Source organism: Coregonus clupeaformis, chromosome 20 (assembly GCF_020615455.1).
Source record: "Coregonus clupeaformis isolate EN_2021a chromosome 20, ASM2061545v1, whole genome shotgun sequence".
In the NCBI taxonomy this organism is placed as follows: domain Eukaryota; kingdom Metazoa; phylum Chordata; class Actinopteri; order Salmoniformes; family Salmonidae; genus Coregonus; species Coregonus clupeaformis.
This window is the reverse complement of record NC_059211.1, coordinates 56,795,366-56,822,120: the sequence shown is the minus strand read 5'-3', so window position 1 is coordinate 56,822,120 and position 26,755 is coordinate 56,795,366. Positions and strand designations below refer to the sequence as shown.

Genomic DNA, 26,755 nt, shown 5'->3' with positions numbered 1-26,755 from the left:
GAACAAACATCTGCAGGTAGTGGGTACCATAGATATAAAGTAGATTCTGTTTCTATATATATATATATATATATATATGGTGGGTACTCTCATGTTGCATTTGTTCAGGTGCTATCAGAGTTTTATATTCTAGATGTGTGTGCAACAACACAATGAAAGAAACAGCATACTGTACCAGTAACACCTTTACTACATATTTTCATAACTATTTTACAGAATCAACACAGGATTTGTAAATACATCTGGATACAGAAGTTAGTAGTTAGCAAATACAGTACACACTCCCTTGTATAGTCATACTTCTTGCAAGCTACATAAGCTGTAAATAGGTTTAATTATAAATGTACAAACCATCACGATGATGGATAAAATGTATGTGCAATATACATTTACAACAAAACTAAAACAATAAAAGTGTCTTGGGCATCCTTCCCTCTGTTGAAGCAATTTATCTTATAATTTTTCTAAACAAAATGTCTATGCTGTAATTATTATCTATTCATAACCTTCTTCATCGAAACAGAATTATAGCTTGATTAAATTGAACAACCACCCAAAAATCCAGAATAAGTATTTAATAAACCAAATAGTTTAGAATTAAGTCTTTAGCAAGAAACAAAGTGACAGACAGCTGTCATAAGGGGAAAAAAGAGATACCAAACAAACAAATGTATTAAAATTTATTTTCTCCATTTATCACCTAACAGCATAATAAACGTGATACATTTTACCGGATCTTTTTCGCCCCTCTAACAAAAACAAATGTGTCTCTAGTTGTGCACTGTAAGAATACATTTTATAGTTATATGTTCTAAAACATAGACCAGAGCAACATAGCCCTGAACTGCAAAATAAATGCACTTTTTAGAGCATAAAGGCTGCATTTTACTCTGCCATAATCAGATGATGAAGAGGAGGTAGAATCAGATTAAGGTGCATCTGCTGCGGTTGTCTTTGTTGTTGCTGATGACGATGATGAAGGCTCAGATGATGCAGTCCATGATGTGAATCTGCAGGCTGTCCAGGTCTGGCAGGATCTCGTTACACTTGGGGCAGACGTGCTCCGGTATATTCCCCTGCTGCTGCCAGTGCCTGGCATCACCACCTATCAGACACAGTGGTATGGTAATGGTATTGCCTTATGTACAGCATAATTGCATGATTTATCATTGTTGTAAATAATGTGAGATGGGATGGGGAGGAGCAGAGTGTTTTCTTAATAAAATAAATTACGAGATAACATTTCATTGGCGAAAACAGTATGATGTGCCCTGGCTTGAGCCCTGCTCTCTCAGCAAGGTGAATGACTTATAGCCATGTACTGTCCTGTACCTCTGGCTCCCTGCATGTTTTGTGGACCAGCGCCCCCATGTGGATTGCCTCCACGTGGCATGTGTCTCCTCTGCATATCGCTCAGAGATTGCCTACAGAAACCAGTTGTAGTCAGGTGGTGGATCCAAAATGGCAGTGAACGTGACCTAATATGACCAGTCTGTGATCATATGACCAATATGTAATCTGATGCGTACCTGCCCAGTGAGTCCATCTCGTCCTGTAGCTGAGTGTTCTGTTTCTTGACAAACTCCAGCTGAGCAGACAGACGTTCCTTCTCCTCGTGAATCTTCTCCCGAGCTGCTCGCTCCGCGTAGAAGTCAGAGGAGTACACCTCCGCCTGGACAAAAATAAAAAATATATAAAAATGTTATGTAATAATAATAATAATATATACACACATAAATAAATAAAAATAAATAGCACACATTATTAAAATGACGTACACACATAATCACGGATGGACACACACACAAAACATTTGTCTATACGTATCAATGATTACAAGACGTGATTGTATTGTTGTACAGATATAATGCGAATGCCATCAACAGAATGTAGTGTATTGGTTATAAATTGAATTTCACCAAAATATATATTTTTTATATTCAATGATCTTGTAAATTTTGTAAAATAGCCAACCAATGAGCCCCTGGGGAAAAATAATCTTCATTGCTTATCCCGTAAACCATAAAGAGGGATAGTTCATGAAAAATGTGTTTCTAACTTGGAATGATGCCAGCAATACAAACATTAAAAACAAACACTAAAATTACCCAAATACATGGTCCAAGGACACCGCTTGTGTCTGGTTCTATAAGTGGACCATTAACCTTGCTTGTGCTGTTATGTTAAGACCACACGCCTCAGAAGCAATGAACAGACCCAATTTCTATATTCTGCTTCTTGGTCAACGGGCGAGGTAGGCTGTTGTTTTAAGTTGTAGGCTGAATGAAGTGTTCATTTCTTTGTGTAAGAGGTTTGTCATCAGGAAAACATTTCTAATTGGCTTACAGGCCACATACAGTGACGGAAAAAAGTATTTGATCCCCTGCTGATTTTGTACGTTTGCCCACTGACAAAGACATGATCAGTCTAATTTTAATGCTAGGTTTATTTGAACAGTGAGAGACAGAATAACAACAAAAAAATCCAGAAAAACATGTCAAAAATGTTATAAATTGATTTGCATTTTAATGAGGGAAATAAGTATTTGACCCCTCTGCAAAACATGACTTAGTACTTGGTGGCAAAACCTTTGTTGGCAATCACAGGAGGTCAGACGTTTCTTGTAGTTGGCCACCAGGTTTGCACACATCTCAGGAGGGATTTTGTCCCACTCCTCTTTGCAGATCTTTTCCAAGTCAGTAAGGTTTCGAGCCTGACGTTTGGCAACTCGAACCTTCAGCTCCCTCCACAGATTTTCTGTGGGATTAAGGTCTGGAGACTGGCTAGGCCACTCCAGGACCTTAATGTGCTTCTTCTTGAGCCACTCCTTTGTTGCCTTGGCGGTGTGTTTTGGGTCATTGTCATGCTGGAATACCCATCCACGACCCATTTTCAATGCCCTGGCTGAGGGAAGGAGGTTCTCACCCAAGATTTGACGGTACATGGCCCCGTCCATCGTCCCTTTGATGCGGTGAAGTTGTCCTGTCCCCTTAGCAGAAAAACACCCCCAAAGCATAATGTTTCCACCTCCATGTTTGACGGTGGGGATGGTGTTCTTGGGGTCATAGGCAGCATTCCTCCTCCTCCAAACACGGCGAGTTGAGTTGATGCCAAAGAGCTCGATTTTGGTCTCATCTGACCACAACACTTTCACCCAGTTCTCCTCTGAATCATTCAGATGTTCATTGGCAAACTTCAGACGGGCCTGTATATGTGCTTTCTTGAGCAGGGGGACCTTGCATCACCAATTATGAACGGAATTATCTAATTGTGCTGCATAGACCAGTAAGTGCAAGTGTTGTGTTCGAGACCACTTAAAGCGAGACCGATTCAAGATCGAGACTGGATCAAATCGAGACCGAGTCAAGACTGAGACAGGGAAAAGGGGTCCGAGACCAAGTCAAGATCAGAAAAATGCGAGTCCAATTCAAGACCATGATTGTAATTTTGTCAAATCACCACCATAATAGTTCAAAATGTCCAGTATATCTGTGTTCATATTTCAGAACAACATATGGATTCTTTAGACATATAGAAAAGTGAAAAAAAATGCATGCTGAGGAAAATAGAGCCACTCTACAAATTATTACTAACCCAAACACAGTGGGGAACAATGGGCCTCCTACACCTTCAGAGAAGGGCTAAGGATTTATAAAATAATGATTATAATAACATAATGATTATTATTATTTTCAATGATGTTCTGATTTGCCAAGAGTGTGCAAAGCTGTCATCAAGGCAAAGGGTGGCTATTTGAGGAATCTCAAATATAAAATCTATTTTGATTTGTTTAACACTTTTCTGGTTACGACATGATTCCATATGTGTTATTTCATAGTTTTGATGTCTTAACTATTATTCTACAATGTAGAAAATAGTAAAAATAAAGAAAAACCCTTGAATGAGTAGGTGTGTCCAAACTTTTGACTGGTACTGTATGTAAACGCCAACGGGAGTCCTCTTACATTTGGGAACTTTACAGTCCTATTTATCAAACAACCATGAAAAAGGTAGGGTCTCTCTCCCTCAGTAAAGCACATCAACAAGATCAACAACTAATGCTAGCCAGAGCAAGATTAGCTAAAATCTAACAAAGGAACATTAGATAAAACCTCTCAAACATTTTCAGCTAGTTGGCCGTCAAAATTGCACTGATAAACTATGGGGAATTGTAGCCTCCTCGTCCTTCTGCAGCTTGCCTGCCAATGCATGCTTGTCCCAACCAAGCACCCAAGCTAACTGGCTAATGTTGGCTAGCTAGCTACTTCCAGACACAAATGAGAGAACAGCTCACTGACCATTTTACTCGCCGTAGCAGAGCTGGTTAGGCTGTTTACATGTTATCTAGAGCGTTCTTGACTAAATATTACTTTTTTTGCCTACGTTTACTGACACCGGTCATATTCAGCAGGTGTTGCGTGTTCGTAAAGTCAGTTGTTCTGCGCTCTGGCACACTCAGACGAGAGTGCTCTGAAATTGGAGTAGATAGCCAGAATACATTTGAAAACGCAAGAGATATGCTAACTGTATAACAGTCCTTCAAGTTCTTGCTTGCTAACCAAATGACACCTGCATCTCTAGCTGTGTATAGCGACCAAAAAACAGGGGGAGTCAGTCACTCACCCACTCCTCCAATGGCATGACATCCTCTTAGCAGTAAAAATAAAAAAACGGAAATATCACATTTACATAAGTATTCAGACCCTTTACTCAGTACTTTGTTGAAGCACCTTTGGCAGCGATTAGTCTTCTTTGGTATGACGCTACAAGCTTGGCACACCTGGATTTGGGGAGTTTCTCCCATTCCTCTCTGCAGATCCTCTCAAGCTCTGTCTGGTTGGATGGGGAGTGTCGCTGCACAGCTATTTTCAAGTCTCTCCAGAGATGTTAGATCGGGTTCAAGTCCGGGCTGGCTGGGCCACTCAAGGATATTCAGAGACTTGTCCCGAAGCCACCCCTGCGTTGTCTTGACTGTGTGCTTAGGGTTCGTTGTCCTGTTGGAAGGTGAACCTTCGCCCCAGTCTGGGGTCCTGAGCGCTCTGGAGCAGGTTTTCATCAAGGATCTCTCTGTACTTTGCTCTGTTCATCTTTCCCTCGGTCCTGACTAGTCCCAGTCCCTGCCGCTGAAACACATCCCCACAGCATGATGCTGCCACCACCATGCTTCACCGTTGGGATGGTGCCAGATGTGATGCTTGGCATTCAGGCCAAAGAGTTCAATCTTGTTTTCATCAGACCAAAGAATGCTCTCATGGTCTGAGAGTCTTTAGGCGCCTTTTGGCAAACTCCAAGCGGGCTGTCATGTGCCTTTTACTGAGGAGTGGCTTCCGTCTGACCACTCTACCATAAAGGCCTGATTGGTGGAGTGCTGCAGAGATGGTTGTCCTTCTGGAAGGTTCTCCCATCTCCACAGAGTTACTCTGGAGCTCTGTCAGAGTGACCATTGGGTTCTTGGTCACCTCCCTGACCAAGGCCTTTCTCCCCCGATTGCTCAGTTTGGCCGGGCGGCCAGCTCTAGGAAGAGTTTTGGTGGTTCCAAACTTCTTCCATTTAAGAATCATGGAGGCCACGGTGTTCTTGGGGACCTTCAATGCTGCAGAAATGTTTTGGTACCCTTCCCCAGATCTGTGCCTCGACACAATCTTGTCTCGGAGCTCTACGAACACTTCCTTCGACCTCATGGCTTGGTTTTTGCTCTGACATGCACTGTCAACTGTGGGACCTTATATAGACAGGTGTGTGCCTTTCCAAATCATGTCCAATCAATTGAATTTACCACAGGTGGACTCCAATCAAGTTGTAGAAACATCAAGGTTGATCAATGGAAACAGGATGCACCTGAGCTCAATTTCAAGTCTCATAGCAAAGGGTCTGAATAGTTATTTAAATAAGGTATTTTTTACAAATGTGCAAAAATGTCTAAAAACCTGTTTTCACTTTGTCATCATGGTGTATTGTGTGTGGATTGATGAGGATTTTTTTTTAATGAATCAAGAATAAGGCTGTAACGTAACAAAATGTGGAAAGAGTCAAGGGGTGTGAATACTTTCCGAATGCACTGTATGTTTGTTTTCAAATCAATTCAACCATTAACATGTGCATTGTCATGTATCTAATTTCAGTCAGCATGACAACGACCATGAAGACCGTGTGTGGGACTTTGAGTGCAAAGACACGTTTGTCTATGAGCCCGAGTGTCACTGGTCTCCTTACGTAAATGACTTTGACCAGGAGTTTGCCTTTGAATGCCCCAGAAACTATGTCCTCAATGGGATGAACAGCTATCATTCCAACCCCCATGAGGACAGAAGGTGAGTAGACCTCAACGTTCAACAGAGCCAAATGTTTAAATAGTATTTGTTTAATTTTTCAAATACTTTGAGCGGTTGATTTAGCCTGCTTGGAGTGCCATATGAGCAGTGTTTGCACTTTTGGGACTAGTCTATTGGTTCCATCCAATGCAGCTGAAGTATTTGAAAGAAAACAAATATTTGAATCCAGGTTTGACATAATCCTGACTGTGAAAAAGGTCTTATACTATACCGCACATGTACGATTTCCATCACTGTATCACAGGTGGAGGTTCTATTGCTGTAGAGACAACAGCTACTGTAACCAGGACTGTCAGTGGACCCTCCTACCTCAACTACTTTGATGAGTTCATCTCTTGTAAAGTCCCAAGACTGAACTACCTAGTTGGGGCCGGAAGCTACCATTCCAATCCTCATGAGTGAGTACAATATGTGTGTGATTTTGGTCGGGGGAGCGATGTTTCAACAACAAGAATGTTTACCTCAAAATGTATTGTGTATTTTCAGAGACCGTCGCTGGAGATACCAGTACTGCACACGGACGACAAACTGCTGATATTACGGCTGATTATTGCATTGTTGAGTAAAGATTGCCTACTGCCTTCTTTCTTCTTTCAATTTTTTCATTGCATATTCATAATCACGCCACTGGGTCTGACTAGAAGTAAACAAAATGTTGTTGTTTTTTTAAGAAAAAAAGTGCTGCGCCTATTTCGCTTTATGCAAATATAAACTGTTGTTAAACTTTTTTTGGAAAGGTACTTAGCCTTAATTTAATTATTGGTTTAACAAAGAAGCTGCCTTCACTGATGGTCACTTTTAAGTTGATTGTTACAACTCCAAATGTTCACAAAGAGTTCAGTGCAAGTAAATAAGAATGTTTTAACCTTTTTCAAAGTGTGAGCACACACACACACCTCTAGCTCAACGCAGAATAATTCACGACACACAGAAACACACAACTAAATGGAGAACACACACAAAAAACCTACCTGAGCCTGGAACACAGAGATGGTCTCCAGCTCCTTCTCCTTCTGATATATCTCTTGCTTCATGACATCTATCTGCTGTTGCTTAGCAGCCAGGGCCTTCTCTGCTGCGTCCAGTCTGGTCTGCAGGTCTCCCACCTCCTTAGTGACCAGTGGCTGAAGGCCACACAGAGGGCAAGAGTCAGATTCATCCCATTCACCATGCCATACCATTTTGACAAAACAGTGCAAAGTGCCAAACTAGACTGATTTCTGTTTAAAAGAGGCTAAGTAGTGTGGTCACCTCTCTGTTCTTGCTCTCTTGCTTCAACTCGTTGTAGTCCTCGAATAGCTTGGTGTAGGCATCCTTCAGCTGGGTCAGGTTAGTCCTGAGGAGGGGAGGAGGGGCAACTGACTCATGATGACTAAGGAGTATTTAGATATAGAAACTAATGGCACTGACCAGTGGAAACTGATAGGGGACAGGGGGAGTGGGAGGATCTCAAAAGAGGAGCAGGGAATTTCCATCCCAAGACCCCACCCAAGGGACTGGCCCAATAGTGTAAGAGGGAGAAGGCATATGTCTGTGTGTGTGTGTGTGTGTGTGTGTGTGTGCTTGACTGTCGTCCCACCTCTCCTCTCCTGCTTTCCTCTGCTCTAGCTGGCCCTGGGCCTTCATGCTGTCCACCTGCAGCTTCAATCTGTCATTCTCACTCTGTACCTCCTGCTTCTCTACCAGCTGGGCTTTCAGAGTCACCACATCCTGCTCCACATCCCTGCATCTACACAGACGGAGAGAGAGAAAGGGGGAATGGGGAGAGAGAGAAAGACAGAGAGCAGGATAGAGGCAAAGTGAAAGGGTGTAAAGGGAGAAAGGGAAAGAGCAAAGGTTAGTATAGTTTACACATTTTCATTGTCTATGTATCTCTCCCTCTCTGTCTCTCCTCTGCCTCTCTTTCCTCTGTCTCTGTCTCTCACCTGTCCTGCAGGTTCTTCTTCATGCCCTCTGCCTCGTCCAGTTTGCGCTGAGCCTGTTGTAGCTCATTAAACAGGGTCATCATCTGAGCCTTCAGATTCTCCACCTCTGACGCAGCCTGACACATAACAGACACAACAGTCCATCAAGAAACGGACAGTTCTGATCGAGAAGCTAAGGGTTAGGACATTGTAATGGGGAAATGTAAGATGAATAAAGTTAAGAGTAATTAACACAATGCTTAGCATATTTATATGTTTTCTCTTTCTGTAATACACATGATTTCCAGTGTTTTATTTGGGACACTCATTTGTGTACTGGTTGATGGTCACTAGACTTGATACTGAATGTTATGGATTGTTCATATCTGTTGATTGTGATTGACGCCAGACTGGAGGTACAAGGACAGAGGACACTGATTGTTATTGTATTCTGGGACACTGTGATTCTATAGCAGCTGATGTTGTGACTTCCTACAAGCTTCTCGGCGGGTGTTTCCAGAACATTGGTGCTGTGAGATTAGAAAATAAGGCCCTGCTTCTCTGCTTTTGTGCTGGAGGTGTCTCCCTGTTGCAACTTGTATTAAACCAGATTAATTTACTATGAGACTTATTTTATTCACCTGGAAAATCCCTATTACATACTGTACATTAATACATTTCAATCTCAATAACTTCCCTGTTCTTACAGGGTGAGAGACAAGCTCTTACCCAGCCTATCTGTGTATATACCTTCTCCTTCCCAGAGTTCTGTTGGGGCTCCTCCTCTGGTTCTGGCTCAGTACCACATGCTGTGGTGGCTAGCGCTGGGGAAACCACCTCTGGCAGTAGTGAGGTCTGTGTGGAGCTCTCCGTGTTAGTTTCCTTCTTCTCCAGCTCTGTGATTCTGAAAGACATAGGAACATCAGTCTTTGGTTCCACCCAAACATAAGCCCAGGCAGAAATGCGGCCTACCTGGATCTAGCAGCCTCGAGCTCGATTTGTAGCCTCTCCACCCTCTGGGTCTCCTTCCTCAAGGACTGGAGCAGCTGGCTGACAGTCAGCTCCTCAGACTCCTGCCTGGACGCACTCATGTCATACCTGGAGTCCTTTTCATTATGACACAGGTCCTTTCCAGTATCCTCTCTCTACACACACACACACACACACACACACACACAGCGCTAAAGTAAGAACACACCCTTATAATATGGATGGCTGGATGGAGAGAGTGAGTGCTACTCACAGCAATCCTGATCTCTATGAAGGAGTCGTCCTCTGACTCCTGACCTGTCTTGAGCTGGAGTTCAGAGTTCATGGCCACCAGGTCACTTTTCTCTGCCTGCAGACGCACCAGTTGGGCACGCAGCACCTCCAGTTCTGCAGTATGATTGGCTGTCCCAGCCTGGAGGTGACACAGCACAGATAAGACAAAACAGTCTGCCCAGCAGTATATCTATCTATCCATATTCTACTAAAACACCATCTTTATTTTCCAATCCTCCATTCATGATTTTCTCTATTAATACGCTGAATGTGGTCTAGCCAGATAACTAACCTTTTGAACATTAGCCTTCCCTTTCTCTCTCACCTGTCCCTTCCCCTCTGCTCCTCCTCCTCCCTCCTGCTCCTCCACCTTCCTGCTGAGCTCCTGGTTGTGTAAGGAGAGGGCCTCCATGCGGCCGCGAGCCTCATCCAGCCTCCCCTCCAGGAACTCCTTCTCCTCCCTCTGCTTCTCCCTCCACACAGAAAGACCCTCGAAGCGCTCCTTCATTGACATGTTGGTATGTTTCAGCGCCTCTACAGGGGAAGTTACACAGGGAGTACATTACTGTAGAATACACAAAAACACACACACTGACAGAGCAGTCAATACATAATCAGCCAATGCAAGACAATCATAACCTCATATGCCATAACATCCCAATGTCCCTGCCCCATACAGTAGATTCTCAATAAGCTTTAATAAGGCTGAACCACATTCTGGTCCCCTCTCCATGTCTCACCCTTCAGGTCTCGGTTCTCCTGGATGAGGCGGTTCATCTGCTGCAGCGTTTCCTCCAGGGTGCCTGTGGTGGGGCTGTGGCCGGGGTGGGAGCTAGGACCCCGGGAGATGTCCCCGTTCACCATGGGGGAGCTGGACGCCATCACTCTACAGCAAGGTGAGGTGGTTTGGAGCCATGCAAGTGGACAATACATTCTCAGACTATGGAATACACTAGATTGATAATAGGGACTCTGATTCTAGGGAAGGCCCGTGCTAGGACAATCAAATGTTATATATTCTCTAGATCTGCATGCATCAAAACAACAAACAGCACACGCCTTGTCAGAGGTGTGAAGGAATACTATTGCACAATGACTCATGTACACTGGGCAATATCCGTTATTGAATAATCTTATCAGCAATTGTCATGTGGTAGGCAGCTCCTCACAGTGCCCACCAGAGAGAAGCCAGCAGCCTGCTTGAGTGTGCTGGCCACTTGTCATGTAATTTAATAAACCCCCACAGGTCTGGAATTGATTGTATATTGTAGCGACCTTAAAGAAACACCTAGCGACCCCCTCAAAAGGTTCGGACCTTTTGGCATAACAAACTTCTTGGTGTAACTCAGTGTTTCCCAAACTCAGTCCTCGGGACCCCAAGGTGTGCACGTTTTTGTTTTTGCCCTAGAACTACACAGCTGATTCAAATAATCAACTAATCATCAAGCTTTGGGCAAAAACTAAAACGTACACCCCTTGGTGTCCCAAGGACCGAGTTTGGGAACCACTGGTTAACTGTTAAGGCACGTGTCAAACTCATTCCATAGAGGGTAGAGTGTCTGCTGGTTTTCACTCCTCCCTTGTACTTGATTGATGAATTAAGGTAACTGATTAGTTAGGAACTCCCCTCGTTTGGTTGTAGGTCTTAATTGGACACAAAATGAAAGGAGAAACCAAAAACCAGCAGTCACTTGGCCCTCCATGGAATGAGTTTGACACCCCTGGGTTTATGGTGCTTTCAAGACAACTGGGAACTAGGGAAAAAACGAGGTCGAATCATGACGTCAGTGATCTTAAGGTTCGGAAAGTCGGCGTTCTAGAAAGAGGCCCGAGTTCCCGACTTTGTTCCCGAGTTGGATGACTATTCAAAACACATTTTCCCAGTCAGAGCTCGTTTATTTCCTTATTCCCAGTTGTCATGAACACACTGAAGTCGGAAATCGGAGATTTCCCAGTTCCGAGTTCCCAGTTGGTTTGAACGCGGCATAAGGTGTTGGCTTTCGCTGGACATGGGTTCCAGCCCCAGTCGTGGATAGCCCCTAAATTCAGTAAAATAACGTGACACATCATAACACGTAAGAAAAGGCTAGACTACCGACTCAGAACATGGGTTGACTGACAGCTGTCAAGGCTGCCGTCTTTTCTCCTACTCCTTTCACTTCCTCATTTGAAATTCTACCTACCTTTGACAATTAAACAACAATAACACAATGTACCATATTTGACAGCTTCTTTAGCTAGCTTGGGTAAAAACAAGGTGAGAACGAAATCGTAGTTCCCAAACTGTTAGTGCGTCACATAACAACTAGGCCTAACAAATCAATTGCAATACTCACACGTGATTAAAGTACACCTTGAAAGAACTGAACTTAAACAAACTCGGATACTTCTTGATGAAGATCAAACCTTAACACTTCTGTTTCGTCTTCTTCGGACTTGTTATGGGTTTACAGCATTTCCTTGTCTTAACGTCACGTCACAATGAAGGGTGTGTAAACGTTGCGCAAAGAGCAGCTGACGGTGACGTCATGGACTGCAATTCCAGAGGGTTTTACCTTTGGGAGTGACCTTGCACTTTTGGGAAAGGAGTGACATTTGCTTGGTAAACCAAGTACATATGAGATCAGAAAGCCGACTCCTCAATCATTTATTGGACAATTTCATTGGAGAATTGAGAATGTATTCAGCCTATATTGTAGACTATTTTCCTCATCAGTCTAATCAAATAGGAAAGCATTTTGCCTAATTTCCCCACTATCCGCCTACTGCACTATAGCACTGTATAATAATTTTAAAAAATGGAACCGGAGTAGTAAAATGAGTGTATGACTATGAAGGATGAGAGGCTATATGGGCACTCCTGTATGAATAATACAGTGGGGTATAATTGGCTTGTCTTGGACCACAAACAAATGTTGTTGGTTTGCAGGTCATTCAAATGTCCACTAGATGGCAACGTTCATTTGGAGAAGAAAGGTGCATGGACCATCCCTGCAGCAAAGTAGGCTCTTGTCTCGTGAAGGCAGTTGTTCAACCATATGAAATGTGTGTAAGTCAGAGGAGGCTGGTGGGAGGCGCTATAGGAGGACGGGCTCATTTTATGGCTGGAAGGGAATCAATGGAATGTATCAAACATATGGAAACCACATGTTTTACTCCGTTCAATTTAGTCCATTCCAGCCATTTCAATGAGCCTGTCCTCCTGTAGCTCCTCCCACCAGTCTCCACTGGGTATGTGTGTATCATTTACATTTTAGTCATTTAGCAGAAGCTCTTATCAAGAGCGACTTACAGTTAGTGAGTGCATATATTTTCATACTGGCCCCCCGTGGGAAACGAACCCACAACCCTGGCGTTGCAAGCGCCATGCTCTACCAACTGAGCTACAGGGGACCATATATGATATTAAAAAGTGGGCCTACATTATGTAATTGGCTATTTATTAACAATCACATATTGTCCTACTAATACATGCTTACACATATTTGGCCAAGAAAGCATGCCTACTGTTTCTTGACAAAGACTTTAATTCACAGCATAGACAAGACTACATGCATTTGATTTGCCTAAGAAAGCACACAATGCTTGACTTGTCAAAATGAATAAATAAGCAAGCAACCACAACAAAAGCTCGAGCGCATGTCTGCATTCCTCCTATCCATTACAAATATTTATTTAATAAGCTCATGAAAACGGTTTTGCAGTAAAACAGGGGCGGTTCAATGATTGGCTGTGTAGACCTTGGGGCAGTCTGATTGGTTGGAGAGATCTTTGAGAATGAAGTGGCTTTGAGGAGCCTTGAGGAATGTGTTTGAATGGGACTGGACTTGCGCTGCATCGGGCTCAAAAAATGCGCACTTAAACACTGGGTCATAACATTGGATTATCTGTCTGTGGATATCCTTGAAGCTCTCTGTCTTTAACGGAATTAACAGCTGACTAACGGACTCCACTGCTCAAGGGGACCCAGATTAAAAACCGGGAGCAGGTCTATTTCTCTCTCTGTGTGATCTGTCATATAGTTTTCACCCAACTTTTTACTGGAACCAGTTACATTTTATTTGACTATAATTCAACGGTACGATCACAGTGCCATTATTATATGCCCCTATCACTGGATATAAAGGAACTTAACTTTTAATTGCAAAAAAGTTGGATTTATTTACAGAAAAAGTTTTATCGTATTTGTGCCCGAGTGGGGTAACGAATAACAGCAGTACCAAAATTGAAAGACAGGAATTACATGCACACCAGACATGATGTTCTTCGTGCACTTGCTTCTTGGCTACATGGCGAGCATTGCGCAAGGGTGCCAACTGCCCACCGAGTGGCGTCCACTGAGTGAGAGCTGCCGTGCGGAACTGGCGGAGATCATTGTGTACGCCAAGGTGCTGGCCATTCACCGGGAGCAGTATGGCAGGGCAGAGGGCCTCTACAACTCCCTGCCATTCCCGTACGGGTATGGTTATGAGGGCGCAGAGGAAGGGTTGCTCTACTCGGCAGAGGTGGAGCTCATGTGCGACCAGGCGTGGGGCAGCATGCTGGAGGTGCCGGCGGGCTCACGCCTCAACCTGACAGGGCTGGGTTACCTGTCGTGCCAGACTCACACCGTGATGGAGAACTACTCCTACATCTTCTTCCTCAGGTGAGTCAGGATGACCTGGTGACCGGGAACCTGCGTGCATTGCACAGAATCACTAATACATTTAAAAGAGTGTGATGCATCATAAACACACACAAAAACGTCACATAGACTTTACAGCATAATGGCCTACAATATTTAGCTCCTCTATCCTCTCTTTTCTGGATGCACTTTGTGATATAATACAGACTTGAGCCCTTTTAGGGGTCACGTTTTGACCCTATAGGAAGCATGCACTCAGTCACTCACAGTGTTTGTTTGTTTACCTCCTACAGGATGGATGAGAACTACAACATCCTGCCCCACGGGGTCAACTTCCAGGACGCCATCTTCCCAGACACCTTAGAGAACCGCCGTACGTTCTCCAGCCTGTTCCAGTTCTCCAACTGCTCCCACGGCCAACCCCTCCAGACTTTCAGCCCCGAGTGGGACCCCCAGGAGGACAGCAGGGTAAGAGCAATCAACACATTGCATACACTGTACATAGGAGGAGGGGGGAAGGGGGGGTAGAGAAAGAGGGGGGAGGAGTGAGACAAAAAGAGAGGGGGGGAGGGAGAGAAAGGGAGATGGAGGGGAATATGGGTTGGAGAGGGAGAAAGAGAGAGAAAGGGAGAAAAATTGAGAAAAGGGTAGATGAATGTAGTGGGTGAAAGAAAGAGAGATGCAGAGAGAGATAAAGAAGAGAGATGAATAGAGAGATAATGAGAGAAAGGGTCAGGAAGAGAGAGATGAGAAGGCAGAGTAGTGTCCTCTGGGCCTGAACAGCTGGAAATATCAATTCTACCTGCTTGTAAAACGCCAACAGACATCCACACGTGCACACACATGCATGCACGCTGGCACACACCTACTGTACACACACACACACACACACACACACACACACACACACACAGTTGTGTAGCAGAGCAGGGTTGTAGCTAAGGCCGGCCATGGAACATATTAAACTCTATGCTTTACAACCTTGTTGCCCCTGGATACAGAAGGTGCTCACATGTAGCTCCCCGCTCTCCAGATGTGTGTACATCTGCAGCAATGATCTCACTGACCTTCACAGAGTAACACACACACAGTCAGACATTCACCTCTGAGCCACCAACATCCTCAGACACTACTCTGTTGTATGAAATGTACTGACTCCTTAGCTATAGAGACACAGTCAAAGACCCCCCACACAGTTTAAGAGTCAGATACAGAGCATACACCAACACACAGACTGCCCACCCAGCTAACTGTGTGTTTGTGTGTGTCTAGGTCACTCTGCTTAACTAGACTAACCTCACTCTGAGATCAAAGCAGTCATTGATTAAGTCATGTGGCTTCCTGTCTCCTCTGATTCCCTAGGCATGATATTCATTTCTACTGAGGTCAAAGGTCAAAACAATACAGACGCACACCCAGCACTCAGCCATGCCCAAGGTTCACTGGACCAAAGACTGTCGCTGACGTGGTCACATGCTCATAGTCATACCCCTTCGGTGTTCACAGATCTGCACACCTGAAAGGGATTGGATAGATGTTAGCAACATGCTAGAAGCTTCACTTGACCATATGGCTTACACCTACCTACCCATTGTTTTCAGACCTGCAGACAATGAAATGGAACGGGGTCTCAGGGAGACTGGAGAGGAGGGATGATGTCATGTGAAACCTCAGAGGTACAGTGGTCAGGTCTTCTCCTATTCCTGTCTCTATCCCAGAGAGCCTGTAAAACATTGACGGAAGACTTGTGACACACAGGGTGTCGGGTTTCTGATGGGTTAACGGGTTGAGAGGTTAGAGGTTAGGGGTTAAAGACACTATGCGTGGCATGAGCCCATGTGCTGACATGCAGGGGTCGCAACCTTAGGAGGGGGGTTGGATGTGAAACAGGTGTGTCCATGTGGAGGAGCAGATGTGTGTGTTGTCGGAGTGTGTCAGAGTTTACGCTATGGAAATATAGACAAAGTTAATAGGAGAGAAACAGGCTTAAAAATGATACTACAAACCCTGTGGGAACCAATAAATGGAACCACAGCTCACACACACCCACACATGCAGTGGTGTAGTGGAGGGTAAACGCAACTGAACGCAGTTTACCCACTTTTTTTCTGGAAAATGCATTGAAAGTATAAGGAGCGTTACTTTTTTCACTGCGACCAGAGTTTACCCACCTATTTTATTACCACTACATCACTGCATGCACGCACGCACACACACACAGGTGTAGAGGTTAACGTGTGTCTGAGGCTCTCTTCAGCGATGTGTTTGGCAGATGGAGGTGGTTAGTTAGGGAATGGCTGGGAGAGGCTAGGATAATGAGGCTGGCTCTGTCTGCTCTGTAGTTTTCCTGTGGGAATGCTGACGTTCCAGACGGACGTCCCATGCAGGCTGGCCCTGCCCGAGGGGAAGGAAAGATGAGAGGGCCTCCACTTTCACCCAAACCCCCAATTAGCACTTGTTTAAACCCCTTCTTATCCAGAGAAGGTTCCGGAGCGCCAAAACGAATCCATGGACACTGTCCTCAGAATTCCTCCTCTAAGAGTTCTCTCTTAAGACTTCCTCTCCTTTATTATAGAGAAAAGCCTGCAGGAGTTGATAAATGAGAGATAAAGAGAGACCGGTAAGAGAGAGAAAGAGAGAAAGACAGATTGGGGAGAGAGAAAAGAGAGGGAGGGAGAGATAAAGAGACTGGAGTTATAGGGAGATTGAGGACAGATCTGGGTCTCTCATATGAACAAATGCCCTGTACCTCAATGCTTCTCCAGCCTAAATGCCGGATCACCTCTAAGCATCTTCATCACAGTGTGTTCTGTGAGTCAGTCCTACCCGATGTTGTGTAATAACCCTCCCTTTCTAACCCCTTTTAATGGAAATTAGTTGTATTCAGTCACAGCAAGGGTAAATACTTTGTCATCTAATGCACCCTAGCTTTCTTCCGTAGGGCATGGAAATCTCAAATTAGATCCAATGCGAAATTCGACATCCGTCCAGGTAGCCAGGAAGTCGGGAGATTACTTAAAAACCTGCCACTAGGGGCAAAGGTGAGCGCCGTTACCATCAAGTATTCTTGTGATTTGCTAGGGCGTTGTGGATGGGTGTAAGCTGCGAGCTCTTGCAAGTGTCGTGTGTTCAATCCCAGTGCTAGGGACCTTTTTATAAAAATAAATATTTGTTTTCATCCTATCCCAAAATTTAACCCTTAAATTAACCATTCAGAGTTAATGCCTAAATGTAACTGTCGTTGTTGATGTTGTAACTGTAACCCTATCCCAAACTTAACTGCCAAAATTTGACGTTTGGAGAAATTTTGACATGTTATGTTAGGAGAAATGGAAACAAACATTGGAATCTGAAGTCAAATTGGTAAAACAGTGAGATCTTGTTGCACATACAGTCACACACACACAGTTGGATTACTCACACACACAGACGGTGTTTAGATTAAGGTTTTACAGCTGCTCAGGGGCTATAAGAAGGAGGACCTCAGTTCAGGTCAGGAGGGTACACTGCTGTGTGTGTTTAGGGGTTTGTGTGTTGCTCGGTGTGTGTGTCTGTGTGTGTGTCTGTGTGTGTGTGAGCGGCTGTGCCTGTTTACACAGATGATCCTCCACAGCAGGCAGGTAACACCCAGATGTTTTGACAGGTGATGCTGGGGATGGATGGATGGTTGGGAGTTAGCTTTGGATAATGTCCCTATGTACAAGGTCCCTAGCCCCGCGACTAATGTGGTACACAGCGAGGGAGAGCTGTGACACACCGGTCTGGACAAGAATCTGTTTGTTGGTGCAATATTCACACAAAAATTGTTTTGTGCTTTGATAGTTTTTTTCCCTGGAGGGTTGAGACCTCTCATTGTTTGGATTTGAAAATCCAATAGTTGTATTGGAAAGGGGCGGCACTCTGGGACTGTGTGGCTGTCGATGTGGGTGTTTGAGTGAGAAAGACAGAGGAGAACCGATCAGTCAAAAAACATAGCTGTTATCGACACATCATGCCGACAACATCAAAACAGCCTTTCCAGACTCTGAAGTCAGAGAGACTACCAGGTCCCTGGATTGGGTGCAATGTTCCCTCTAAACTGTACGTGTGCGCGGCCGTGCACCTCCTCCAGGACTGCCGCGCAGAAGAAATGCCAGGCTGCACAGAGAAGCAAGTGATTGAACTTCACTGAGTTCACACCATTAGTTTACACTATATAGATCAACGTTTTTTCTGTGATCGAATCAACATTATATCAGCCCCTTTTCAATGCAACAAACCAAAACAAATCTAACTTTGTAAGATTGAGTCTGTTATTTTGTTGTAGGCAGAGCCAGAGCGCAACAGTAGAATTCTACAGGCAGGGGTAGTCCATGAGCGATCAGAGCGCAGAACCGCGGTGTGCACATTTGTTGATATTCTTTGCTAGTTAGTGAGTTATTTGCCCAGTTATAGATCATTATAGGTCAGAAATGTTTAGTTACTGCTTCCTACAAGAGCACAAAACGTGTAGGCTACATTTCAAGCTGTCTTTGAAAAGCCAGTCAGGTAAAAAGCTTATGTCTTAAAGGGGTAGTGTTGTATTTTGAGACAGGCTTGAATATACAAATAAGCCAATATGCAGAGGGTTAGCCGACATTGTCTAATTCTCTGTATGGTAATAATGAATTGTATGTTGTAAAGTGGTTTCTTACATCATACAACACAATACAATGCAATTTACAGCCACCTATTTGCCCCATGGTGTTACAGACCAAGTAGATTTTTAAAAAAAGAAACCGTTACACTGCTCTTGCTAGAATCACTGCTCTTTATTAAGCTTTACGTATCGGCCTCAAGGACTTCGTCAGAGCTTTTGTGAGTGTTTTTAATTTGCACCCTTATGTAGACATTGCTCCGCCCACATCCGTTCAATGCATCGAATGGAGTTGGAGTCGAGGGAAAATAAACATGAAAACTTACTTGATAGGTTGATGTCCTCACTGTGGTTTTAAAGACGTGTTTAATACGTTATGAACACACTTTATTAGAATGCTTATGAAATGCACATTATTATAGTTGGTAAAACTTTTATTTTCCCTCGACTCCAACCCCATTCGATGCATTGCACGGATGTTGTAAGGGTTGGTGTGAGGTGTGACCCAGGTGCAGTACAGGATAGACAGTAGTCAGTAGGCAGAGATGATGAAACAAGGAACTTTACTGATGGTCCCGAAGCCAGGATACAAAATAACAGACTTTACACGAAAAAGAAAGGCGGAGCAAATAAGACTAAAAAAAACAGGCAGACAGCCAAAAATACAAAATACTAACTATGACTGAAATAATAAATAAACAGGGAGAACACTTCTCACGTACCTGTCCATACATCCCGCGATCAGACACTGATTAGTACTGCTTGGCATAATGAAACTAGCAGAGAAAACGGAGCAAAGGAACACAGGGAAGTGAGGGCATAAATACAGATAGACACAGGTGACACCAATAGGAAGATGATTAGTCCCGACTGTGAGTGAGGAGGTGCCTAAGGTTGTCGGAGGATGACACCTAGTGGGTCGCTCCGGAACTGCGACCCACTCCTGTAACAAGATGTGGGTGGAGCAATGTCTACATAAGGGTGCAAATTATAAACACTCACAAAAGCTCTGATGAAGGCCTTGAGGCCGATAGGTAAAGCTTAATAAAGAGCAGTGATACTAGCAAGAGCAGTGTGCAGGTTTCTTATTTTTTCTCTCGTGTTATTCACTTGTTACCATGCACCTGCAAAAAAGATAGCTCGGATGTGCGAGTGCCTTTTGAATTTTGAGTTACAGAGCAAGTAAAACATCATTAATTGATGTCAAGCCCTTTATAATGTAAAAACGTTTTTAAAAGTCTAATTCAATGTAGGCCTGTATTTAACACCACATATAGGCTACTGTAGGCTATATCATATAAATCAAAAGCTATTTCCATGTGAAAATGTTATGGGATTTGCTCCATTGGTTTTGTTGGTAGGCCTACATTATAATCAAGTAGCCACAATAACCTATTGGCTACTGTCAAAAACTGTAAGGGTACAGGCTTAGTGTTCACTGTAAATGTGCACCGGAAGTTACACAGAATTCTCACAAAGTTCAAGTTTCCGCTCACAAGACCAAAAATTTGCTCAGTACCCAAACATGGGTTAATTTAACCATCGGTTTGGTTTTTATTCAGATTTATGCTGGGTTGACCCAGCAGCTGGGTATTTTTTAAATGTAATCCATAGGTTATTTTCAGGAGGCGTGGCCTATTAGGGGTGTGTCGTTCAGGGTTATTTTTTGGCCCCCCGTGAGAGTAAATGTCATTCCTGTTCATCATGTTAAGTTTGTACACTGCAAATTTCAATGTTCCTTGAATATTTTTGCACATTACATTCTAATATACAATTAATAATATTATTATTTACATATTGTAACAAAGTGGTAACTATCCAAATATATAACTCATACACTTGTGTAAGCCTCATTAAAGCTACAAAAGTGTCAGTGTTCAACCTTAACGTGTGATGACAATACAACAGATGAACCGGTATTAGTCCCTTGTAGCTCAGTTGGTAGAGAATGGCGCTTGCAACGCCAGGGTTGTGGGTTCGTTTCCCACGGGGGGCCAGTATGAAAAATGTATGCACTCACTAACTGTAAGTCGCTCTGGATAAGAGCGTCTGCTAAAATGACTAAAATGTAAAATGTAATTACATTTACCCTCACAGGTGGCCAAAAACAAATTCCTGAAAGCCACGTCCCTACTAAGCCACGCCTCCAGTCTTCTGATCTGACCCGGTGGGTCATATCTCAATAACCCTGCATCAACAACCCAACCTTGCTCTTTTTATAGAAAACAACCCAACTAAGTGACCCAATACCTGCAACCCAACAGTTGGGTCATCCAAACAACACAACATTTTTTAGAGTGCATACTGTCCTCACATTTAACAGTCAGGACTCTAGTACTGGACTTTAGGAGTTACAGTATAGAGCTAAATTATTTTAACTATTCTGTTTTTCCTCCCAGATACCACTCTTTGTTTAAAGGGAGATGGGATGCTTGTTAGGGCAGAATGTTTTGAGAGCCAGCCATTGGACAAACACACGTCAACACACACCCCCCTCTGGGGCTATATTAGGGGCCCAGGGCTCTCTGCCATGCCGACCTGTAGCCTAACGTAGCATTAGAAGGGGAAACCCCATAGAGGGGTGTCGCCCCGCCAATGAGCTAGTAAAGTGGGGCCCCTCAGAACCGTCATAACTCCGGGAGAGATGACAGGGTACTGTACTCTACAGAGGCTCCAATGCACCTTGACTCACTGGAGGGAGAGAGAGGGGGGAGGGAGGGAGAGACATGGGTGAGTGTGTCTGGGGCCTGTCGTATGGACTAGCTACAGTACTGTACCTCAGAGCTTCTTCCATCTAAACTCATGATGAGTGAGACCTTGAAGAGTCAGGGCCCCTACTCCCTGTGGTCTCTCACACAATCCCTGTGTTCATCAGCACTGAGCATGTAACACACACACACACACACACACACACACACACACACACACACGCACACACACAGAGCGTCATGTCTGTCAGAAACCCTCAGCAGAAGAAAAGCACCAGCCAAGGAGAAGTAACTAAGGCGGTGGAGTTAAAAGAACAAAAGGAACACACACTGATGGGAAGACGATGTCACTTGGGCTCTCACGCTCTCCTCCTGATGCCAACCGACAACATACTAACTGGCATGCTGTATTCTGTCCCATGTTTACTGAAGACCCTCAGCTCAACTTACCTGTTGCACTATGCTCAGATAAATACTCAGAGACTGATCTTACAAATTGAGTGTCATGCCCTTTGAAAATGGCGGGGCACAAGTATCATCGAGTTGTACACTAAAAAGTTCACCAGTTAGTGCACCCCCTTTAAAATGATTAGGTGAATGACACTTCTGCTAATAGATATTTAAATCCCTCCTACGTGTTGATTTCATCTCTCTTCTCTCCCCCCCCCCCCCAGCTCATGTGCTCCTCGGTGCAAGGGGCTCTGTTCAAGGAGGAGGAGAAGAGCAGGAAGCAGCAGGAGCGCCTGGGCCAGCTGGAGAGGAGGAACAGGCAGCTGAAGGAGCGTGTCCGGAAGGTGAAGCGCTCCCTCCGGAACGCCAGGAAGAGCCAACGCCGGGTGGAGCAGGAGAGGCAAGGGCTGGAGGAGAGGCTGAGGTCAGCGGAGAGACGCGCTGGGCATCACCTCAATACCATCACACAGGAGGCTACGCCCAACAGATACCAGGAGTCTGTGTTACACCGTACGCCACACACACCGCTTTAGCCTCTGGACTGGATGTTGTTAAAGACTGCTGGGCAGTCTCTCTAATTCCTGTTGTTCACACGCACGCACGCACCCACACATGCACACATGCAAAGGCGATCCTAATTTAGTGCCATATTCAGACATATATGCTGTAGTTCCTACACACTTTACATAGAGAGGGCATCCAGTAGCTCTCGAATAGCAGACAGAGGGAATTTGTATTAGTGAATGACTAGAGAGAATGAGAGAGATATTGTGTATAGCTCCTATTAATACACAGCACTGTCATACAGCTGATGGATATACAGATGAAATGAATTTAGAGTGAGTATATGATGAGTGAATGACTGGAGTGAATGAAGAAAGTGAGATTGCTTTCTGGTAGATGTGTCTGTGGGCATTTGTGCCATGTGTTGTCTGTTGCTGCCTAGTGTCAATACCACCAAGGACAATGTCGATGAGGCACTTTTTTTTTTTTTATATGAATGTATTCCTTAAGCTGCATATAAACTCTAATGAGGCATTAATAACGCTTGGGTGTTTTATTTCCAGATTACACAATCTGTTGTTTTTGGCCAAACAAACTAAACACACCAACTCAAATTCCATTCTAGGTAAAGAGAGAGAGGTAAAGAAAAGAGAGTGTGGAGGAAGAGAAAAAGAGAGAGTTGTGGGTTGCTGTTATGGGCTCTTCTTAATGGGTTTCCCTCTCTCCTCCAGGCACTGCGGGATAAAGCCAGATGTGCCACCCCCACAGAGACGCACACACGCACGCACACGTGCACACACGCACGCACACACACACGAGTGCACACACACACACACACTTCGTTCCCCTCCTCCTTTGCTGGAGTTTGTGTCCTAAGACTTGAACCTTATCACGAAGACCCCTACAGCCTCAATCTTCATCTGGGTCTATGAGCACAGGAAAACAAATACCTGCAACTGTATGGGACAACACACATACTCGACACGCATACACACACATGCACGCGCACACACAGAGATCCTCCACTCTTCTATAGTCAGTCAGTCTATGCTAGGGACACAGAGCAGAATGGAATGTGCTTATGTGCTTTTCTGGGCAGGAGAGAGGGAGAGACAGCAGGACTTTATTGAAATATTTATTTATTTCTGTCTCCAAAATAACCCCTGAATCACTGTTGTTCTTATTGGATTCTCTATTAATCTCTGCACTGGCCCTGAGAAAATCACCAATACCTCAGACAGAGAAAATGGAGAGGGGAGAGAGTGACAGAGTGAAATTGATTAATACATTTCACAGATATTCACCTACATACCAGCTCAGATCCATCTACAGTTAATCAGATGGACCCAACCTGCTGCCTGCCATTTTCTAGAAACCAGAGATGAGGAAAGTGACAGAGAAGAATGAGGGAAAGGATGAGGAGGTGAAGAAGCAAGACAGGAAGACGTGATGATGGAGTAGGAGAAGGAGGATGAGGAAGGAGAGAAGGATAGTTCTGGCTGCCGTTTCAGTACATCCCATCCACTGTAGGCCCACTATGGAGACTACATAGGAGAGAGTGTGAGGGATGAGGGGGCTGGTTATCTGGCCACAGAGGAGAGAGAGGGAAACACTTTAAAAGGCAAAAAGATCAGTGAACCCCAAACCTCTCTCAGACGCACCATGACCACTCGTCCAACAACAGCAGCCCCCCACCCACACTTGCTCCCACTGAGTGGCTCAACTCGCTCTGAGAATGTCATATTGTGCGTGTGTGTCTAAGTGTGTGTGTTGCTTTGAGTTTGTAAACGTGTATGAGAGAATGATCTCCCTGAGCTTCTCTGAGCATTCCTCTGGCCAGCCCTGAGCACAGGAGAGCAAGAAGATGATGTAAACAAGAAGAATGGGGAGGAATGTGCACACTGCTCAGAGTCCAGATCCATTGAACGGGTTCAAAGGTCAATAACTGTGAGAGAGGACAGAGGCTGACGTGCTGGGAGTGAGTGTGAGGGGTGCTTAATGTGACTGCAGTTTGAATTGGCCCCCAGTGCCAGAAGAACTACAGGGCAATCTCAGACCGCTTTCACCAATTAAGTCCCAACAGCACTTATCTGTAATCACTATCATACCTTAACCCAGGAGTAGCTCAACAATGGAAAAAACTATTACAATCACACTTGGCTATAAGTGGCTAGTTCTAACTATGTTAGTGAATTAACTTCAATTTGCTATACAATTAGAAATAATGTGTACTGGGAAAACACAACCTTGATGCCTGTGGCAATTGTTTGTGGAATGTTTTGTTTGTTTTGTGAGCATGTAGATCAGCGTCTTCACATTCACTCAGACACAGGGTAATAGCTGGACCTGAAGTGGATCTGTGAGAGTAACATCTGTGAAAAGTCGGAGCAACATCTGCCCCTACATCTGCTACACGTCCGTCAAATATGTCTGTTGAGCATCCGTGGTGTGTGTCGTATGTTTGAAGTCAGGGGGTGTGTGCGCGTCTGTATGGAGGGGTTATGGGGGAACACGACTACTTTCTAATCTTTCTCTGGTCTATGGGGTCAACAAACAAGCCAATTAACAAAAACAAACTTTGAATGGCTTAAAGTGTAGTAATCCCTGCACACACACACACGGAGACGGTTGCTTTATGATCGTTCAGGATTTATTTCAGGAGAGAGAAAAAACAAATCAGTCATTCTGGCCTCTGTCATCGTAATGGTAACTGATATGTGCACATGATTGTCGAAGGCATCGGATATACAAGCCCCATAACAGAAGGTCATCACAGCACAGTAAGAGTGGCAGGGCAACTCACTCTGCCACACAAAATGGAAGGAGGTGTCTGCTTAACGAAGTAGGAAGAAAGTTGCCCCTTACCACTGATACAGGGTCAGATATTTTCTCATCCCCCTAATGGTCTAGGTTCAGATCGAAGGAGGGTATTCTGATCCTAGATCTATGGCTGTTAGTATCTATTGGTTAAGGTTCAGATTGAGGGAGGATATTCTGATCCTAAATCTATGTTTAAGTTAGTATCTAATGGTTAAGGTTCAGATTAAGGGAGGGTATTCTGATCCTAGATCTGTGGTTGAGGGGAACATCTACCAGGAGTCGTCAGTGAGACACCACACAAGATGGAGGTTTGTCTTGGTCACATGCAGAGTAAATATGGCCCATTCCCCGTGCTCTAGACCTCACAGGAACCCACAGGGAGATGCAGTGGTCCCCAACAATACTCTGCTCTTTATGGACACATGGGTCTTCTTCTTTAGATATAGATACACACATCATACAATGGCATATAAGGTTAATGCAAACACTTGTGGAGTTGGATTTCTTTAAGCACTTTTCAACATGCTTTGCATTTCATCTTTAGAAAACGTTGTGATGCATTGTGGGATTTGTTTTCTCATGACAGTTGATCATGGGCATGTGTTTAGGTGTGTTGTGATGCCGGCTGCGGTAGTGTCAGTGAGCAATCGGGTAAAGTGGACGACCGATGACTTAGGCAGATGTACAGTACATGTGTAAAAACAGCACAGCTCCATAACAGTGGATGTCGTATTAGTCAAAGCTTCAACGTTTACACACATTGCAAACTAAAGCCTGAGTTGGTTTACTTTTAAATTTAAAATGTTTTTTATTTTATTTTGTCAGATATTGTTTAGAATACTGATGGCGTTATCTCCATGGTAACTCTGTAGATGGCAGTTACTGAGGGTGGGTTGCACCAACATAGATTAACTCTTAAACTGGGTTAAATCAAGGTTTATCTATTAATCTTGTTGAACCAAATTTTAAACCTAGTTTTAAATTAATCCTAGTTAAATTAAATCCTTCCTCTAATCTAAGTTTAGTTTTCACTTTAAACCTAGATTAATTTTAAGCCTGAATATAAATTTAGATTGGAGATTAATTCTAAACTGCCACTTGAGGTGGTTTAACTGACAAAATGGCAGCATATCTACTGTGGAAGACCAAAACGACAGAGTTCCTCAGAGAATAATTATGGTGTAACATGTCACTAATCATAGTTTAAAACTGTTAATCATAGATTTACTGATCCAGATTTAAAAGTAAGTGGTGCAACACATCTCTGATGAATTATAAACCTAGATTTACAAAACCTAGATTAGCTCTAATCCTAGATTCATTTAAACCATGTTGGTGCAACCCACTGAGTGTTCAGCACAGTATGCTCTGAATATCGTGGTATCAAAGCCCAGTATGGTGTGGGATGGAGGGGTGTGGGGGGCTGTAGCTCATTTAGACACAGATTAAACATTCCAAAGAGAACACAATCAACCCCCCCACCCACACACCACACACTGCACAACATTCGCAAAGGTTATCTTAAAAATGATCAT

General features: G+C 44.0%; 2 protein-coding genes and 1 pseudogene across 6 annotated transcripts; 2 read left to right on the top strand and 1 right to left on the bottom strand.

The window, feature by feature from the left end:
* Window positions 1-167: 167 nt before the first annotated feature.
* On the bottom strand, window positions 168-11,999 carry LOC121543583 (optineurin). 5 transcript variants are annotated; one of them, XM_041853583.1, is made up of 13 exons: window positions 11,836-11,999; window positions 10,240-10,385; window positions 9,825-10,033; window positions 9,480-9,638; window positions 9,209-9,381; window positions 8,966-9,140; window positions 8,258-8,373; window positions 7,912-8,061; window positions 7,584-7,668; window positions 7,304-7,456; window positions 1,530-1,672; window positions 1,333-1,424; window positions 168-1,105 (listed from the first exon to the last, which is right to left on the bottom strand). In XM_041853583.1, the coding sequence occupies exons 2-13, from the start codon at window positions 10,379-10,381 to the stop codon at window positions 984-986; spliced, it is 1,719 nt and encodes a 572-aa protein (XP_041709517.1). In that variant the 5' UTR covers window positions 10,382-10,385; window positions 11,836-11,999; the 3' UTR covers window positions 168-983. The 5 variants fall into 5 exon arrangements, with proteins under 5 accessions (XP_041709517.1, XP_041709518.1, XP_041709515.1 ...); XM_041853584.1 differs by having other exon boundaries at window positions 11,906-11,987; XM_041853581.1 differs by lacking the exon at window positions 11,836-11,999 and having other exon boundaries at window positions 10,240-11,061.
* On the top strand, window positions 1,988-6,916 carry LOC121543584 (annotated as a pseudogene).
* A 1,240-nt stretch (window positions 12,000-13,239) lies between the features above and the next one.
* LOC121542499 (coiled-coil domain-containing protein 3-like) lies at window positions 13,240-22,935 on the top strand. The gene is made up of 3 exons (XM_041851893.2): window positions 13,240-14,144; window positions 14,417-14,591; window positions 22,121-22,935. Exons 1-3 carry the CDS (start codon window positions 13,756-13,758, stop codon window positions 22,427-22,429), a joined length of 873 nt encoding a protein of 290 aa, XP_041707827.2. The 5' UTR covers window positions 13,240-13,755; the 3' UTR covers window positions 22,430-22,935.
* Window positions 22,936-26,755: the final 3,820 nt, after the last annotated feature.

What these genes read in the sequence shown, in the direction of transcription:
- LOC121543583 (XM_041853581.1), bottom strand. Translation starts at nt 10,432, where the DNA reads ATGTATTGTCCACTTGCATGGCTCCAAACCACCTCACCTTGCTGTAGA. An exon ending in CTCGAGGCTGCTAGATCCAG is followed by an intron (nt 9,141 to 9,208) that starts GTAGGCCGCATT and finishes TATGTCTTTCAG; the next exon opens with AATCACAGAGCTGGAGAAGA. An exon ending in AAGAGAGCAAGAACAGAGAG is followed by an intron (nt 7,457 to 7,583) that starts GTGACCACACTA and finishes TGTGGCCTTCAG; the next exon opens with CCACTGGTCACTAAGGAGGT.
- LOC121542499 (XM_041851893.2), top strand. Translation starts at nt 13,756, where the DNA reads ATGATGTTCTTCGTGCACTTGCTTCTTGGCTACATGGCGAGCATTGCG. An exon ending in TCCTACATCTTCTTCCTCAG is followed by an intron (nt 14,145 to 14,416) that starts GTGAGTCAGGAT and finishes TACCTCCTACAG; the next exon opens with GATGGATGAGAACTACAACA. An exon ending in ACCCCCAGGAGGACAGCAGG is followed by an intron (nt 14,592 to 22,120) that starts GTAAGAGCAATC and finishes CCCCCCCCCCAG; the next exon opens with CTCATGTGCTCCTCGGTGCA.